General features: G+C 38.8%; 2 protein-coding genes across 4 annotated transcripts in view; one reads left to right on the top strand and one right to left on the bottom strand.

Annotated features, from left to right (window-relative positions):
- Nucleotides 1-5,588, top strand: part of rufy2 (RUN and FYVE domain containing 2) — a 55,461-nt gene extending 49,873 nt beyond the window's left edge. For all 3 annotated transcript variants that reach the window (XM_042499369.1, XM_042499207.1, XM_042499290.1), the window contains 3 exons: nt 3,900-3,948; nt 4,053-4,133; nt 4,464-5,588. In XM_042499369.1, coding sequence (XP_042355303.1) covers nt 3,900-3,948; nt 4,053-4,133; nt 4,464-4,607 — 274 coding nt within the window. In that variant the 3' untranslated portion in view covers nt 4,608-5,588. The remainder of the gene's footprint in view (nt 1-3,899; nt 3,949-4,052; nt 4,134-4,463) is intronic.
- Nucleotides 5,589-8,679: 3,091 nt separating this feature from the next.
- Nucleotides 8,680-19,332, bottom strand: hnrnph3 (heterogeneous nuclear ribonucleoprotein H3 (2H9)). Its single transcript, XM_042499489.1, has 11 exons — nt 19,245-19,332; nt 17,611-17,703; nt 17,015-17,170; nt 16,524-16,667; nt 14,557-14,695; nt 13,494-13,693; nt 12,466-12,561; nt 11,961-12,076; nt 10,710-10,845; nt 9,900-9,956; nt 8,680-9,794 (listed from the first exon to the last, which is right to left on the bottom strand). The coding sequence occupies exons 2-11, from the start codon at nt 17,696-17,698 to the stop codon at nt 9,715-9,717; spliced, it is 1,212 nt and encodes a 403-aa protein (XP_042355423.1). The 5' UTR covers nt 17,699-17,703; nt 19,245-19,332; the 3' UTR covers nt 8,680-9,714.
- Nucleotides 19,333-19,659: the final 327 nt, after the last annotated feature.

Raw genomic sequence — 19,659 nt, forward strand, 5'->3', positions numbered from 1 at the left:
AACTCCTCCCATGCCCGGGTTTTCGCCTCGGCGACCGTCGCCGCTGCACTCCGCTTGGCCTGTCGGTACCTGTCTGCTGCCTCTGGAGTCCCACAGGCCAAGAAGGCCCGATAGGACTCCTTCTTCAGCTTGACGGCACCCCTTACCGCCGGTGTCCACCAGCGGGTTCGGGTGTTGCCGCCCCGACAGGCACCAACCACCTTACGGCCACAGCACCGGTCGGCCGCCTCAGCAATGAAGGCACGGAACACGGCCCACTCGGACTCAATGTCCCCAGCCTCCCCCGGGACATGGTCGAAGCTCTTCCGGAGGTGGGAGTTGAAGCTCCTTCTGACGGGAGACTCTGCCAGACGTTCCCAGCAGACCCTCACAATGCGTTTGGGTCTGCCAGGTCTGACCGGCGTCCTCCCCCACCATCGGAGCCAACTCACCACCAGGTGGTGATCGGTTGACAGCTCCGCCCCTCTCTTCACCCGAGTGTCCAAGACATACGGCCGCAAGTCCAACGATACGACTACAAAGTCGATCATTGAACTGCGGCCTAGGGTGTCCTGATGCCAAGTGCGCATATGGACACCCTTATGCTTGAACATGGTGTTCGTTATGGACAATCTGTGGCGATGCAGAAATCCAATAACAAAACACCACTCTGGTTCAGATCGGGGGGGCCATTCCTCCCGATCACACCCCTCCAGGTCTCACTGTCGTTGCCAACGTGAGCGTTGAAGTCCCCCAGCAGAACGAGGGAGTCCCCAGAAGGAGCACTCTCCAGCACCCCCTCTAAGGACTCCAAAAAGGGTGGATACTCTGAACTGCTTTTTGGACCATAGGCACAAACAACAGTCAGGATCCGTCCCCCAACCCGAAGGCGGAGGGAGGCTACCCTCTCATTCACCGGCGTAAACTCCAACGTGCAGGCACCGAGCCGGGGGGCAATAAGTATTTCCACCCCTGCCCGGCGCCTCTCACCAGTGGCAACTCCAGAGTGGAAGAGAGTCCATCCCCCCTCAAGAAGACTGGTTCCGGAGCCCAAGCCATGCATCGAGGTGAGGCCGACTATATCTAGTCGGAACTTCTCAACCTCGTGCACCAGCTCAGGCTCCTTCCCCACCAGAGAGGTGACATTCCACGTCCCCAGAGCTTGCTTCTGCAGCCGAGGATCGGACCGCCAAGGTCCCCGCCTTTGGCTGCCGCCCAGCTCACATTGCACCCGACCCCTACGGCCCCTCCTACGGGTGGTGAGCCCACGGGAAGGAGGTCCCATGTCACCTCTTCGGGCTGTGCCCGGCCGGGCCCCATGGGTAAAGGCCCGGCCACCAGGCGCTCGCCATCGAGCCCCACCCCCACGGCCCGGGCTCCAGGGGGGGGGGCCCCGGTGACCCGCGTCCGGGTGAGGGGAACTCCGAACCATTGATTGATGTCATCATAGGGGTCTTGTGAGCTACACTTTGTCTGGTCCCTCCCCTAGGACCTGTTTGCCATGGGTGACCCTACCAGGGGCATGAAGCCCCCGACAACTGAGCTCCTAGGATCACTGGGACACGCAAACCCCTCCACCACGATAAGGTGGTAGCTCAGGGAGGGGACAAATGACAAAAAAAGTCAAAATTTGACCACTCCTAAAAATGGCTGAAAATTACATAGAATAGCTTGTAGAGATACGTCATGGTATACAAACTGGGAACAACAGTCTAAAAAAAGCCAAAAATTTTGTTATTTTTCCAGGCAAAAAAAAAAATGGCCAACAAGGCAATAGAATAGTATGGCGAAAAAAGTCTAAATTTGACCGCTCCTAAAAATGGCTGAAAATGACATAGAATAGCTTGTATAGATGCGTCATGGTATACAAAGTGGGAATAAAGGCCAGAGAAGGCCCAAAACTTCATGATTTAGGATGTCAAAAACATGGCCAACAAGGCAATAGTATAGTATGGCGAAAAAGTCAAAATTTGACCGCTCAATAAAATGGCTGAAAACGACGTAGAATAGCTTGTAGAGACGCGTCATCATGTACAGAGTTGAAATAAAGGCCAAAGAAGGCCAAAAACTTCAGAGTTTAGGTTGTCAAAAAAATGGCGAAAAAGGCAATAGTATAGTATGACGAAAAAAGTCAAAATTTGACTGCTCCTAAAAATGGCTGAAAACGACAATGAATAGCTTGTAGAGACTTGTACAAGTATATAAAGTGGAAATAATGGTTAAAAAGACCAAAAACTTCATAATTTAGCATGTCAAAAAAATGGCGAAAAACGCCATAGTATAGTATGTCAAAAAATGTGAAAATTTAACTAGTCATTAAAATGTCTGAAAACCACATATAATAGCTTTTGGTTACAGTTCTGACTACATACAGTACTATGACTTCTTGGTTATATATTGGACGACATACAGTTCTATGACTTTTTGGTTATGTTTTGGACAACTTACTATGGTGTGACTCTTAGGTCGTATTTTGGACAACATACTAGTGTGACTTTTTGGTCATATTTTGGACGACATACTAAAGTATGTTTTTTCGGTCATAATGTGAAAGGCATGCAATACAATGACTTCTTGGTCATATTTTGGACGACATACTATACTATGACTTTTTGGTCATATTTAGGATGACATACAATACTATGACATTTTTGTCATATTTTGGACAACACACTATAGTATGAATTTTTGGTCATATTTTGGATGACATACAATAATATGACTTCTTGGTCATATTTTGGATGACAGACTATAAGATGACCTTTTGGTCATAATTTGGACAACATACTATACTATGACTTTTTTGTCATATTTTGGACGACATACTATCCTATGAATTTTTTATGATATTTTCAACGACACACAATACTATGATTTTTTTTCTGATATTTTGGATCAGATACTTTACTGTAACTTTTTTACTTTATCTTTGATATGCTAAATCATGACTTATTATTGGCATTTATAATGACATACTTTATATTATATATGTTTTATGTTATTTATTTAGGAAAGACCCTTCCATGCACTCTGCGGTGTACTTTTTTGACATACTGCAACTTTTTTCTACAACTACGGCTTTTTTATCATATTTTATTCCATGCCATACAAGTGTGTTCAAGACAACATTTCGATCCCACATGAATCGTCTATCATCAGACTTTATGATGACTTCAATATAATTTTTTTTTGTATTTCGGACGATATATTTTAATATTATTTCTTTGTCATATTTGGAAGACATGATATACTATGAATGTTTTTGTCATATTTTGGATGACATACTATACTGTGATTTTTTTCCCCAATTTTTTAAGGGCATTTTTGATTGTGATATCTTAAATATAATTTTATGACATCATCATATACTGTGACTTTTTTAAATTATTTTTTTAAGGCTTAGTATACTGTGACTTCTTTAGTGACATTTGCATGGCATAGTGTACTATTTTTTTGGACATTTTTATGGCACTCGATGATTTTTTCATACTGTAACATTTTCAGTTCATTTTATGGCATACTTTAGTATGATATTCTAAAGACTTTTGACATACTGTACGATGAAGTTCTATAAGACTTTTTTAATGTATTTGTGCATGCATTCTATACTGTGACTTCATGACATATTTAATGGCATGCCTATGCCCCAATATTTTTGACAGTTTTATGGAAAACTTCACTGATATTTTTAGGATTTTCTATGTCCTAGATTATTATGTTTTTTAAGATATTTGTAGATATGCTATATTATGAATTTTATGACATTTAAGAGGTCATTCTAAAACAGTTTTCTGACAATTTATGGCATACTGAATTCTATTTTTAGGACATTTATATCATACTATAAAATGTCATTTTAATAACATTTTTGAGGTTATAGTGTACCATGAAGTCAGTAATTTGGTCTCTTTTTTCATCAGATCCAAACTGAAGATTGAAGACATTAAAGAAGCCAACAAAGCTCTTCAGGTGAAGAAAAACTCTACACAACTTGTTTTCGTCAAATATGTTGTGCTGTTTTGTAGCATTTATGATGTTTTGGTGAAACAGAAGTCAGTGTTGTGTTGTTGCAGGGAGGTCAGGTTTGGTTGAAGGACAAGGAAGCCAGCCACTGCAAGCTGTGTGAGAAGGAGTTTTCGATCTCAAGACGAAAGGTCAGTCAACAAATGACCTCAAATAAGAAATGAGGATTTCCTATTTTGTGTATTCACGCATCCGAAATCAAGACACGGTCAAAACTAGCACTGCATTTCATCTGGGGGCACTGATATGATGGTGACGAAGTTAGTAATCCGCTATTTTTTTGTTTCGCATAAGTACATACAAACTGATAAAACAATTTTAAATCTTTCCATTTGGATTTACTTTCTGTTTTGACATCTTTTTTTATGCGCAGTCTGAAAATCATCTCTCGTTAAGAAAGTAATTTGTTTTAGTATCCAGCCACATATAGCATTTTTCTAACTTTCTGTTTCTCTCTGCAGCACCACTGTAGGAACTGTGGGGAGATTTTCTGTAACAGCTGCTCCGACAATGAGCTCCCTCTGCCCGCCTCACCAAAACCAGTCAGAGTCTGTGACACCTGCCACGCCCTCCTCCTTCAGCGATGCTCCTCCAATCCTACGTGATCACTTCAAACTATCTGAGACAGACTGATGAATGCCCTCTGTAAGATCCACCTCCAGGCTTCTCTCAACAGAGTTTGCTGATAAAACTGGACCATGTGCATGAACATTTAGTACATATTTCGTTTTGATTCACTACTTTATTTGCAAACGCTCTGCAAAATACATTAAAACATCTCATCTGGTAAGCAAACAGAGATGAAATCAGCTCACTATAACGTGGGCCAACATGTCTTATTGGAAATTGAATGTGCGAGAATATTTGGTCTGCTTTATTATCAGTAACAGTCATGTCTTTTGGCAGTTAAGTGGTCCTAAATTCACATCAGTTATTCAAAAGAAAGTATTCAAATTAAATTTAGATATCACTGACCATGACAGAGGCACATGAGGACGGAGCTCTGAAAGGAGGAACTAATTTAGAAAACGGTATTGAATGTGATGAGCACTGCTGCAGACTCTCAACCAGACCTTCAGTCTTATGTTGTACTACATCATCATAACTGATGTAACAAGCTTCAGTATATTGTAAAGGAATAGCCAAACAGATGAAACTATATCATTTCTAAATGTGGTATCACAGCCTTGTTACTGAATCTGACTGCAAAGCGCCCTCTTCTGAGTGGGAGTGAAACTGACACAATGGAAACATTTGCACAGACACAGAAGATCAAGTCAATCTGACAGCCGGGTAAATTCCAACTTTTAGTATTTAGAATGAAATATAAAGTTGACATATTTCTTTTTAGTTGTCTGGGAAAAGACCTGAATTTGTTTACTTTGTTATTTCACAAGAGCAAAATGGGAACATGGTTTGTAACAACAAGACTTTTATTCAAACTGATTTTAGGGAACGTTCAGATTTTGTTTTGCTGACACTATGATCAGACTAGTTCCCCATTGAGCTGTGGCTCTGAAATGAACTGAAAATCGTTTTTGGCTTTTTTGGCGTTTTTTTGGTTTTTTTTTCTAATCTGGATTGGTGTCTTTATATTTTTATATTCACATGGGTGAATGTAATATTCATTACATTCACCCATGTGAATGTAATGAATATTACACACTTGTGCTCCTCATCTTGCCAAAACAAGCCCTAGATTTCTGTAGGCAGGATTTCTACAGAGAATCAAAAATAAAATATTTCATAGTAGCAACACTAGCCTACACTATGGGCCAAGTATGCAAATCGAGATAAAAGGCACATTTCACTGTTTGATGGGCCCGTGATGCAGTGGATGCTGCTTTAAAGGGATAGTTAAGATCTTTTGCAGTGGGGTTGTATGAGGTACTTACCCATAGTCAGTGTATTATCTTCAGTAGATGGCAGTTGGCAGGCCCCCAGTTTTAAGCTAAGCAATTTACTGCTGGTGACAGGGTCAGTATTGTAGCCACCTTTAAAAAAAGGACAACCTAAAAAAAGAAAGAAAAAAATCAACATCAGTTTTTGTAAGCTATATTTAGAACATTTTCATCCTTTACCTTGCATTCAGGCAGCTGTTTCGCTTTGCAATCTTCTTTAAGAAGAAATGTATTTTCAATATCTATGTTTAAATAAGAGATCAGAATCATAAGTATATTGTAGAAGGCTTGGAAGAGGGACAGCTCTCGGTCCAAGTCGGGTCAGCCACGCCCTACTACCAGCTCTCCTCCCTGTCTTCGTCCCGTGCCTTCAGTTTCGTTTCTCCCCTCTGGTCTGATTTATGGTTTAGCTCAGGCCACCGGTGGAGATCCTCTCGCGGTCTGCAGCATTCAGTCCAAACCCCACACCACTTTCCCGGATGTAAGTTCCACTCTGTCGTAGAAAAGTTGTGCTTCAGCAGAAGGGGCAAAAAAAAAAAAGAGAAAAATATAGCAAAAAAAAAGTAGCAAGGATTTGCGGAGCTACCGGCTGCTGCATCTACATGCACTGCCGTCGTCATAGCAGTAAGACACACACTGGCCTATACTGTCTCACTTGCTGATAGAGTTGTGCCAATCGTCAGTAGAGCCGATGGCTTTATCAATACCAAGATGACATTTGGCTTTTTCTCCTATTAATGTAGGCCACTAGAGGGAGAAAGGAGACAGCGTGAGATCTGCATGGCATGAAGAAAAAAAACCACAAAACAATCTAATTTTTGTTTTAAACTTAATGACCCTGACGAATAATTCATTTGATTGTTTCGAGCAATTTATGTGTTAAATAGTCAATCCTTTAGATTATGACTGATGATAACTAACTGTTGTGGTGGGCCTTCAGCACATGGTGTGCATGCACAGAGTGAAAATCTACACTCTCTTTAAAGCTCCAAACTCCTTTGACAAAAACAGTAAATTTACATTGCAGAGCGCAGGAGTCCCGGTCTACCACTTCCTCAGCCGCTCGTGCTGTTGTGGTGGCTTTGGAAAGAGCATAAATAACAGCTTCAGTACCCTGGCAAGGTTAAGTGGTGAAAATATTCCAAATATAGTGTACACTTAAACAGGTTTCCCATGGTCATGGATAACCTGGAAAGTAGTGGAGTTTCACAATCTAATTTTCCAGGCCTGGAAAAGTCATGGAATTAGAAAAAAATCATTAAAAGTTTGGGAAAAGTCATTTAATTTGTTTTGGGTAATGAAATTAGTTACAATAATGTTCAGTAATTTTTGGAAGGGTAGTGCTGCCACGCCAGAAAAAAAAAACAACAACTGATCAGTATCCAGTAATAACGTGAAAAATGTCGTTATTGACAAATAATAAATAATACAAACTTTGCATGTTATAATGGAATCACTTATATTTTAACATGAAACATTTCACATTTAACAAGATAAAAAGTAACTTGTTAAAAAAAGAAAAGTTTGTGTTCAAGTGTTATTACCTGATACCCGTCAGTATTTTTTTTTAACTTTGGTAACTTTGCTTTGGTAACAATTTGGAGTAAATTCACTTTGTGTTATATGTTGTGAATGATCATTAAGCATTTTTTACACTGATTATGGATAAGTACCTCTTAAAACTCCACTTCAAAATATCCAAACTACCTCTTTAAGAACCAGGATGAGCAACAGATGCAGTTATCTCTGGTGACAGATTAAAATCAGTCAAACTGGCTCTGGAGTTGATGGACCACTGGTGGTTAGCCACCAACATGACATGAGTATTACAAACTTCTGACACCATAACTACAAAATGTGTTTGAGCACTTGCCAAACTTATATAACCTATAATAATGATGAATTTGAGAGTATTTATATTTGATTTTGCTTTATGTCATTTTCAGAAGTCCGGGGAGCCTGTTTGAGTTTTCCTTGGTTACTTGAAGTTAGTTGTAATTGATAGAAACAATATAGAAGAACCACATTTTACTGCTGCTCCATTCCTGAGGGGATAAGTTTGAAACTCTAAACCATTTTTGTTCCTTTTTTTTTACTGCGTTTGTGTTGTCAAAATAATGCTGATGACTGCACTCTTCAGTGACGGGTTATAAGAGCTCAACAGCACATTCTGGTTTTGTACTTATATAAACAATGTTTACAACCTGTGACCTTTCAAGAACTGAAGTATTCATTCCCTGAAGAGATAAAACAGGCCTGGGTTCATTTCACCAAGATTTGTTTTTTTTTTAAATCGTATTTAAAAACTAACCAATTTATCATATCATCAAATAGTATACACAAATGTTTTTGAATTGCACCCAGGCCTGAAACCTTTTTGTACAGTGATGCTCTTATAAATCTCCCAGCTTTAAATGGGACATGTTGTATGTATATAATGTTGATAATCACTGTGGCTCTTTAGCTTACTAAATCCTGCCAGTTTAATATTAACAATATTGCCAACAGTATGTTGCCTTGACTGTGTAGCAGTTTCTGATTAAATCACGTTACAAACAGAACCTTTTTGTTTTTGAAATTTATCCTGTGAACATCTACTCTAACTACACTGTTGAGTGTTTTTCTCTCCTGCTGAAAAATATGAAGTCTGATTTTGTTTCTCGATTGCACACCTCATGCGCTTAAGTTTAAAAAAAAAAAAAAAAAAAGTTTTAAACGTATTTCTTAATTAGACATATTCACAACCCTTACAAAAATACAGCCAAGGAGACCGAAAGAGAATTAAATATAAAATTTATTAGGCAAAATGTACAACAGCTGCATAAGCTATCTTACAGCTCAAATATAGAGACTTTATTTTACTTCCACTCTTTGAGAGGGGAATATAATATTCAACTTAATCTTAAATTCTGTAATGAACTGTGAAAACATTCATAAAAAAACACACTGGCTCACAATAATCAAACTTTTCTAAGCAGAAAACCTGATCTGTGAATCTGTATTTTACAGGACGGTCAAATGTTCTGCTGAAAGTCAGTGTAAACCAGACGAAACAAAGATTTAGATTGAATTGTTTTAAATCCGAAGCTTGTTAAATTATGACGTGCTTCTCACTGCTCCACCTCCCAAAGAGCATCATTCACCTCAACACATTATCTCAGTCAGACCACAGTTTTCATCAGCTGACCACTCTCAGTCTCGACAGCAGAGTGGCACAATATTATTCTAATCTCCTCAACTCCCACAGCTGTTATTCTGTCCTATGAAGATAACAAAGATCTCCTGCCAACAGTGAGATGTCAAATGACACAAACAAAAGTGCATCTCAATAAAGTCATTAAAAACTGGAACACATTTAGCTATCGCCCTCTCAATGCAATTCAAAACTCTGGAAAAAAAAGTGTTTGTTTTCTCTTTATCAGATAACTTGAGAAAACTTACTTTAAATAGAAATCCTAAAAACCTGTATTACAATAACCAATTGTTTTAAAAAAATATATCTATAAGAAACAAGAAGTCTCCCATGTGACCAATTAACTGTTCAGCACCTGTAACAGCTCCAACATTTTATGTTGACGAGTTGTTTTGTTCTTCATATGCTTTCAGGAATGGTGTTATAATAGTTACTTGTCAGGTTGTATCTGGTCTGTTTTAGTATCGGAGGCGAAGTTTGAGTTAAACCCCACAAGAAAAAGAGCAAGTGACTGACCTCAGATCAGCTCTTCTGCTTAGAAAAAGTAATTGAGTAAATGTGGCCCAAAGAGACGCGAGACAAACGGTCAGGATGGATCGGAAAAGTGGGATGACATCATCAGTATGAACCTCGCAGCCCGCTGCTCCGGGAGCCTCCGCCGCCTCCAGAGTTACCGTAGTAACCGCTGCCGCCACGACCTTAGAGGGTTTTAAAGAGATAGGTCAGTTCCTCATGACTGTGAGTTAAAGAATTCATGCCCAACTTTTATTCAGACTTCATCATAAAAGTTAATGAACACTCACTCATTTCAGCGGCTCCACTGGCTGTTGAGTTCAGAAACAGCTCAATATAGCGATGCTCTGTGGAGAAAACATCAAACCACCATTTATGTTGAAGAACTTGTATTCCCCCTGCTGTTTAATGTAAATTCAGTTGCTTAATTTCCCAGTTTGAGAACAATCTAAGTCTGTACCGAACGGCGCGAGGTTTCATTCATAAGGCTGACATTCATACATTTGAATTGCAAATCAACATTCAAATACTGTGCAGCTGTTTTTCGCATGCCTGTTCATTTGGTTTAAACCTGGTATTTCTGCACAGCTGCAGATGAAGATCAAGCTACACTAATACTGTTAACATTATACTGTTGGCAGAATTAGACAGCGGTGGTGGCTGCGGCATAGGATAGTTTTTAACTTGTGTATCTGAAACATTTCCAATAACTTCAGAACGTTGTAAAGTCCAAAAGTCAAAATGTATTCAAAAAAGATATTTGTTGGTGTTTAGCTTTTCAAATACATTTTCAACTCCAAAAAATTGTTTGCTTTCCTGAAACAAAGGGAAGTATGCACCTGAATTAACGGGGCGCACTGGCAGCTATCTACCAGAGCCATAAATTACATTTAAATAACCATGATAACAAAATCTAATGCTCTAACTCTACTATAGTGAATTATTTACTTCATTTAAAAATCTGCATTGAGGAAACTCATGGTTTATTAATATAAGTTAATCCAATAAAAAAGATTATCATATTTAATTCAATAAAATCACTTAATTTAAAATTGAGGATTTAGGACAGACAAGGTGAAGAGGGAAAAGGGAGAACATACGCATGTGGTTCTTGTCTTTGGACATGGCTGCCACAGCGTCTTCATGGGAGCGAAACTCCACATCTGCTTCTCCGGTCGACTTGCCGTTAGGAGCCACGTCGATGTGGACCCTCAGTGGATTCAAAGGAGAGAAGAACTACACACACAAAGAAAGACATATACACAAATACGTGTGGATGCATGAAGTCACAAAGTTTGTTCATGACTATAAACATTCAGTGTTTATTCAAATGTAGGAGCTTATTGAGCTTCCGCACCAACGCTATCACACAGGATGAAGACAGCAAAAGTAGAAGACAGCCACAGAAACGTCACTGATCTAAATTAATAGTCGGGTCTTTGATCTGACTGCACAGGTTTTTGCAGCGTTAATCAATGAAATGTTAAGACCTTTTAAAAATAACACATAGAATACAATTTAAAATCCATCATACCATTTATGTACCATCTATTCTAGTATGAAAATACAGTGGAAAACCAGTAGGTACAGTATGACCCACGATAATTTATCATTATGTGACATTTTTTCTGTACACATACACAAACACGCTCTCTGCCTTCTCCAGTCACTTCACCCGGCACATCTTACACAGACTATACAGAATGTGTATATCAGCAAAAGAAAAAGGTGGGTGGCGGTTGTTTTTTGGGTTTTTTTTTTTTTAGAGCTGACACATTTCTGCACACTGGCAGGTGTATGCATGGCAGAGAGAGGTCGGCAATATGGCCTTAAAATAATATCACAATATTTCATGGTACTTTTGCAATAAGTAAGAATAAGAATTCTTAATTTTTGATTTCAAGAATACCCAACTGCAAAAAAGTATGTGATTTTTCTTATTATAATAAAACTTATATTGAGTGTTATCATGAATGATATGATATGGCACACCCCTAATTTTTTTTTTTTTTTTTGCTGAACAATATTCTTGGCTTTAGTGTGTATGTGCACTTACTCACTAACGTGTTTATATGAGAGCGACAAATGCATGAAACATTGCGTCATAAGAAATACAAAGTAGATGCTCTGCATACAGGTTTCTAGCCAAGGCTGATCTGCAACCCCCGTCCCTGGTTAGGCTTCCAAAATTTAAACAGACATAACAGAGTACTGAGTTGAAAATACTACAACCATTAGAAACATACAATAAAATCAATGTATACAATAAAATGTAGGACTTCACCAAAGTATGGATCCTACGTACTGTTTCATAAATAAGGCCCCTGGTCTCAGTGTTTGTGTGTTCTTACTTTAGCGACGTCTCCCTCGGTGGCACGGAAAGGCAAACCCCTCATATGGACAAAATGGCCACTGTGGAAGCCTGAACAAACATCACTTTGACCACCGTAACCGTGGCCTCCCATGCCTGCACCAAAACACATCACAGATTAGTAATGGAGAAGAGAAGTTACCGTGTACAGATCAACTCGTTGTTTACTTAATGATAATGAACAAATAACAGATAACAGATAAGAAAAATACACTGTAAATACAATTTAATTATTAAAGTTTCCTGGTAAATATGTGAATTTTTATACAAGCTAGTCAATAAGGTCGTAATCTGCTGCTTTACAAAACCCAATCCTAACTCTATCTGTTCACATCAACAGTGGCAAACTAGGGAACATGGGGGAATTTTGAGAGACATTTTAGACTTTCAGTAGGTAGGCTAAACTCTCAGTATAAACAGAGTGCTTCAAATGTTTATTCAGCATTTGCAAATGCTGAAGTGGGTATGTAAATGCTGGACTTTACCTCTTCCTCCCCTCTCTCCTCTCACTCGCTCATCAAACATGCCGTTGCCAAAACAGTAGTTGTTGAAACCATTGTAGCTGTCAAAGCCACCGTAACCTGAACACAGACAAACACGACACAATGAGGCAGGGTTCATTCTGTCGCATCACAAACTGCTCCGCAACACGGATGACAAATGAATAACAAGTCAACTCAATAATAAAACTTTGTTTTCTGTTAGCTCAGAAAATGAGGAAATAATGAAACTGACTGCCGAAATACACAGGTATTTGGGTTTTATTGTACTGCTGCTTATCCAATAAGTAAAAACTGACTGTTTTCATGTTCAACTTAATTTGCCACAAGATTTTAACTGGAATTGTTTCTATTTTTTTTTTTACTATTGTATTGTTTCCTTCACTGCTTATACTTCTTCATACCTCATAGCTGCTTTAATATTGTGAATTTCCCCACTGTGGGACCAATAAAGGATCTTATCTTATCTTATCTTGTGATTGTAATACTCATTTAGTGTTCTGTACTTTTATTAAATGCTGTACTGAGTGGGTTTGAGAGCTTTTTCTTAAGACATATTTTAGTTTGTTAACTTAGTTATTTTGTTGGAAACAACAACAACAACAACAACAACAGATGCACTAAGTGGAATGGTGATAAGAGCCATATAAATATATTTTTAGTTTGTTATTTTTGTGAAGAATAAAATTTAAAAACCCTTAGGAACTGTTTGGATGCAGACATTTTTTATTGCATTGCAGAGCAGTAAAAGTTAAACAGTTAAGCACATACACTGGATTATTTTAATAACTTTAAAGTACCTGAAGTGTGAATTGTGCAGCTGTATTACCAATGTAAATGCAAGTTTCCGATTCAGGATTTGGCATCTTCATTATCAATGACTTGGATCGGGATTGGGGGCATAAAAACTTTATCCAGACATTCCTAAACATTACTTATCACTGTTTTGCTCTAAAGTATTGCAGTTTTGCAGCCAAAAATATTGTTTTATAAATAAATACAGAGCTACTTACCTCCTCCATAGCCCCCTCCACTCCTCATGGTGTCCATCAGAGCCCCACCGCGACCAGGCCCGGGCCCAAAAAACCCTCCCCTGGCCCCCCCCATCATTGGTCTATCGTAGGGCCCCGGTCTCTGTCCTCCCATTCCCCGCCGGGGCAGCTCGTAGTAGGCTCTGATCTCATTGCGACTGCTCTTAAAAATCTCTATATACCTGCAATATGAGACGCCCATGAGATGGAGGGGGCAGAGGGTTAGGGAATAGAAATGGCTTAACTCAGGTTACATACATAGATATGATTTACAGAAAGATAACATCAGCACACAAATACAAGTATTCTAAGTAGTGGTATGTGTAGTTTTAACCTGGAGCTGGGTCTGAATGACTGAATCTAAACTAAATCTCATCATCAGCTGGGCTTAGGGCTGTAGTAAAGAATTTCTATACCAACCTCACTTCTTGTTTCCTACAGTAAAGAAAATCTTTACAGGGGTTGAAGTTGTTGCATTGATCAGTTTAATGATTAAAAAAATGCAGAAAAAAGTTTTATGCTCTAATGGTAGACGCTGCCTTGACTGACCTCTGCCATACTTCTACGCTTAATCCCCTCTTTCACAGTTCTGTAAAATATGTGTATAGGAGGATATAAAGGAAGTGCCAATAAAATGATCTAATATACCCAAATGTTGCTCTTGTATGATTAAATAGAGCTCCAAGGTCTTAGAAGACTAACATCAAAACTGTGTATGGCATAAAATACTCACACCACCTTTAATATACAGATTAGATACATGAGCTTTCATCCAATTATTCAGCATGTCACCATTATAACAATACATAAACCCATTTAACCCATCCCGTTAGCATTTTAATAAATATCACATGACCCATTCAATCAATTTACCCACTTTATTACTGTTTTACCATAATTACTATAGCACACCAACCCATGCTTATCATTCCACCATAACAGAGCCCATCCCATTAATGCCATAATTACTCTAATATGACCACCCATGAAATACTGCAATAGAAACCCAACCCAGTCCAGCCCGACCCTTTCCCGTCTGTCCCACCTGTGCCCTATTCTTTCCTTGTGTTTCCCCAGAGCCTTTTCTGCTATCTCCTTTGAGGCAAACTGCACGAAGGCTTCCCCTGTGCTCCTCCCCTGGTAGTCCACTGGCAGAGTAATCCCATTTGGCACGATTCTCAACCCTTCAACCCAAGCACACATAAATACATAGGTCGGTAGGTAGACTGATAGATGTATAGAATAGATAGAACAACACCCACTTTATCACTGGAGATTTCAGGATTAATATTTATGTACACTATATATATATATATATATGTCATGAAGGCGAATAAACATCAGCTGTAGTATATAAGATTGTATTAGAAAGGGTCATCCCAGAGGACTGAATTTAAATTTAGAAGGTACCCAGCAGGGAAATGAAACAAATACTGACATGGAATCAGCAGTTACAAGATTAAAGAGAATGCAGACCAAATATTTTCTCTGGTACATCACTGAATTTGGGTCAGAATGATTATTAATTATTGTTACAAGACACTGGCCCATAATCATAATTCTTATGCGTTGATTATTTTAAATAAAGGCTGCCAGTCAACATTATCACAGTAACGAGCCTATATCAGCATCATGGGACTGTCTTCCCTCAGCCAAACCAGCCCAGCCCATCCTATCTTTGATATTATTCTTCCATTTAGGACACATGATATCAAGGTCATACAGCACACGCATGCTAAATTTAATATTAACATGACACTAAGATAGTAAGAAGCATACTACTAATTACTTAAATTACTTAAACTAATTATTAGACACAAAATGACTATACTACGAGAAAAAACATACATTAGGCCCTTGGGCCATGACACAAAGACATGTTTACTGACTTAAAGTTCAGTTTTTTAATCATTTTATACTTTGTAATACAAGATGAAGCCAAAATTGAAAAAAAAATGTTAAATACTTTATCCACTTAATTACCATTTGTACACCAGTTAAATGTACCGTGTTACCTTGAATTTGTGAATAAAGCCTCCACAAAAACCTGAGAACCTGATGATTTGTTGATGGACTGGAGGCCTTGTTTAACAACAGTAAAACTTAACTACGCTCTCTTCAAAGCCAGACTCCATTACCAAGGTTTCTCAGTGAAAGTGCATGGGTTTTGGAGGTACTGAGCATACGACTGGATAAATGAGACTTGGATTAAATTGCACAAGTTGTGCGTGAGTTTGTAAACTGATGTTTTGATATTGTCTTGCTGTTGTTAAACATGGTCTCCCATCAGTAAATATGTAAACTTTTCCATGGAGGTCTGCGAGAAAAGGTTTTGCTCACAAATTCAAGGTAACACCTAATTGGTTTACAAATGACGGCCATTCTGTGAATGAAGTTTTCTTTTAAGTGTTGGCAAACTTGTCAATGGACTTTGAATATCAGTGTATGCTTATGTTGTGGTGTATTATTGTGGGTTGATCAGCAAACTTAAAGGCACTGTTCAAAGTGCAGTTGGCAGTGGTTTGAATTTTTCATGATGCAATAAAAGCCACACCTCCTAATATCAAGGTACTTTTAAAAAAAGAGCCAGTAAATGTTAAGATGACTGTTATTCTACATGTGTGCAAACTTACATAAACTTTCCACTAAAATAATTTTAAAGTCACTACTTTCAGAATTCTACATGTTAGGCTTTAAGCTCCAGTTGGCCCTTAAGACTAGTAGGACTTTTCCTTATTTCACTGGTACTATTTCTTTGCTTTATTTATTGGAGCCTATACAGAGATTTTAAGTGACGCAGCAATATACATAAAAACTGATCAAATGTTGAGTGAAATGTATGCAGAGCCTACATGCATCTGACATTTTTTTTTAGCAAACTGTAGTGTTAATCACCAAAAAAACCTCTACAAAACTACAACATTTTTGTAGGAACTATCTTCCAGATTAACAAAAACAGTGTAATATCAGTATGAGTCAATAATAGATACAGAAGCTTAAATATTCATGTACCTGAGAAGAACTGAACAATCTCCTCCTTGCTGCAGCCAAAGGGAAGGCCTCGAAGTCGCAGCATGCAGCCGCTGCAACTGTCATAGTCAGCAGGACCGCTACGTTTCAGCACCCAGTCCATCTCACTACGGTTCGACTTAAACACTGAGTCAGAAACACAGATGGACACGGACACGTGTCAAAATTTGAGAGGACAATTAATCTAAACAACTGTTTCCATTGGAGTTTGCAGCTTATCAAACACACACCACAAGCTGGAAAATGTCTATTTGTATGGGGAGTTCAACACAGGTGAGCCAAAGACAAACTTTTACACGCATAGCAAACAAACGAGAAGTGACATCTACACAGAACACTAATGAGAACAAGAGAGTAAGTTGCATTTTGACAGTTTCTATCTGTGCCATATAATACAGCAATTGTTCAAAGAGAAAGTCGACACAGATAAACGTTCACTGGTCCATCAGCCTGTTGTGATCAGTAATGCTTACCCTCTATGTATCGGTGTCCCATGTATTTACGGTCCTTAGCAAGGGCATTCTTGAAATCCTCTGATGTTTTCAGCTCAATAAATGCTTCTCCACTGGGACGGCCTTCTTTAGAGTAGGTGAAACACACTCCGTTTACTTTCCCAACGATGTCACAATCTGTAAATAAGTGAGATTGATTGAGATTTCCTTAAAAGGATGCCTGCACATAGACATTTCCTGTCATAAACGAAAACCTAACAAGACGGTACAACTGGATCCCATCTAATTTGAGCTGTTGGGAGCTCTGTAATGGCTACGGTCATAAAATTTGAAACATTAAGATGAGGTAACAACTCTGAAAAAGTTGAAAAACACACGTGGTTACGTTAGGACAGGACAGGTTGTAGGAGGGAGAAATGACTCTTGGAAACAGTCACAAATCAAATGTCTAGGAGGATGGCTAGATTCCACTTATGCAAAAAAAAAACAACAACAAAAAAAAAAACAACCTGGAAAAAAAACAACCTGATGTTGCAGCACAAGCCAGTGCAGCAAGTGAGTCAGACTTATTATCACGGTTCATGCTTTAAGCTGTAAAGATGTGAGTGCATTCTCACCAGAGAAGAAACTGGCAACCTCCTCTTGTGTGCAGGACCATGGTAGTCCTCTGATTCGAACCACATAACCCTCTTCATTCAAAGACATCCTCACTGCCACAGGAAGAGCAAACACATTAAATTATTGTGTCAATAATACTTACATAAAACACAGAAACTTGGCTTTAGTCCATGACATAGTCATCATTAAACAACGCTGTGCTTCCAGTTTTCCCTGACCTAATATCACTTCACAGTGTGTGGAGTCCTGGGCCCAAAGTTTAAGCACAACACAATTCTGGGCATTATCTGTACAGATACCTCTAATGAAAACACAGGACAGTGGAAAAGCCTTAGGCCATCATAGACTTGTTTTAGCAAAGTTGAAATGAGGATCTATATATAAACATTTCCTTCTCAGTCTCTTTTATAAAGATATAAATACAGAATACAGAGTACATGTACAATACATTAAACACCCAAAAAGTCAGAACAAAATGACTTCTTCAGACTGAAGTCAACATTTACTGTGACTTCCCTTTACATGTAGCACCTCTTGAACTCCCTTGGGTAGACTATCTTGAAGTTTACTTAAATAAACCACAAGATTAGTATAGTTAATGTCATATTGTTTGCCCAAAAGAGCTCAAGACATGGTGGAAAGCGAGCAGACTCAATACTTGCATCTTCACTGTTCAAGTTTTGGTTTTTCTTTTATTCTTAAATAACTGTATCTTTAATACTGTATGGTATTCCCTGTATGTTCTGGTTGTATTTTAGTAAAGACACTACTGAGAAATAAAATTGTATGATCATTATAACCTTGCTAAAATAACAGAGTTTAAGTCGGCCTAAGACTTTAGCACAATTGTGCAAAAGTTATAGTTTTGTATTACCATCTTATAGTTAACAATGATAGAATGTGAAAGCCATGTTACTTGTGATAATGTACATACGACCGGTAGATTTCGAAAATAAAATATGTATAACATTCACAGACATCAGTGTAATGACACATTGCACATTATTTCTGCAGCGAGCTTTAATTTGTGCCATCTACAACAGTTTTGTAATCTGCCGTTAACAAAGTGCCAGAGACGAAAACAGCATATTCGGAATTATAAACAGAAAGCAATAACAACACCTCTCTGAGAAATATCTGATAATTTAGCACTTAAATGGATATTACAGCAGCTGTCACTGCAGTCAAACAAGCTAACGATTGTTACTTCCTCCTTCCAACTGTGTGTCAAAGTGTTGGACAAATCAAGAGCCTTGCTAGCTTCGGTAACCACAGTTGAACTGCGACCCCCTAAAACATTTCCAAACATATCCTACCAAGACGCTATTTATTCGTTGGTAAAGTTACTTCTCTGCAGGTCACCACAGAAGAGTATTTGTCGGTCTGTGTTTCCTAGAGACGCTAACGTCTCTCTGCTGTCAGGCTGACGTGCTAATGTTAGCTTGATGATATTAGCAGCTAACAGGCTAACAGCTACTGCTAAGTGTAGGACACTGACAGCGGTCAAACGTACAGGGCGCACTAGTTCAATTCCCAACGGTCGTACGCCGTCGCCGGGAGTAAAAATACATCCCCGGACGGGAGTATGATAGACGTCAGCTAAAAAAGTCAGAAAACGACGAAATTATCTCACAGTCGCCTCTCGTCCCCGGTCTCCTGCTCCTGTCCCGAGCCTCAGGTGTCACTACCGTTTCCAGCTAACCCGCTCAGGTATGTTGTCGCGAGACTTGGGCGCACGGACGCGCACACGCACGCAGCGCGCACGCGCGCGCACACAGAGATGACGCTTGGCCCTTTTATCTTTAAATGATCTTAAAAATGACCTATTACTAATAAACAACAACAGTGATGTTGTGATGATAAGAGGAGGAGTGTAAAAGCATGTTATTTTCTTTAAGTTTTATCAAAACAAATAATTAGTCAATATTACACTGAAGATTGCTGAATAGCCTGCGTGCGTTTCTAACATCAAAATTACTTCCTGAATAGGCTAATGTAATGAAATATGTTAATTCAATTTGTATTCCTTACAGTTAAAATACTGTACT

The sequence above is a fragment of the Plectropomus leopardus genome, chromosome 1 (genome assembly GCF_008729295.1).
Source record: "Plectropomus leopardus isolate mb chromosome 1, YSFRI_Pleo_2.0, whole genome shotgun sequence".
Classification (NCBI taxonomy): domain Eukaryota; kingdom Metazoa; phylum Chordata; class Actinopteri; order Perciformes; family Serranidae; genus Plectropomus; species Plectropomus leopardus.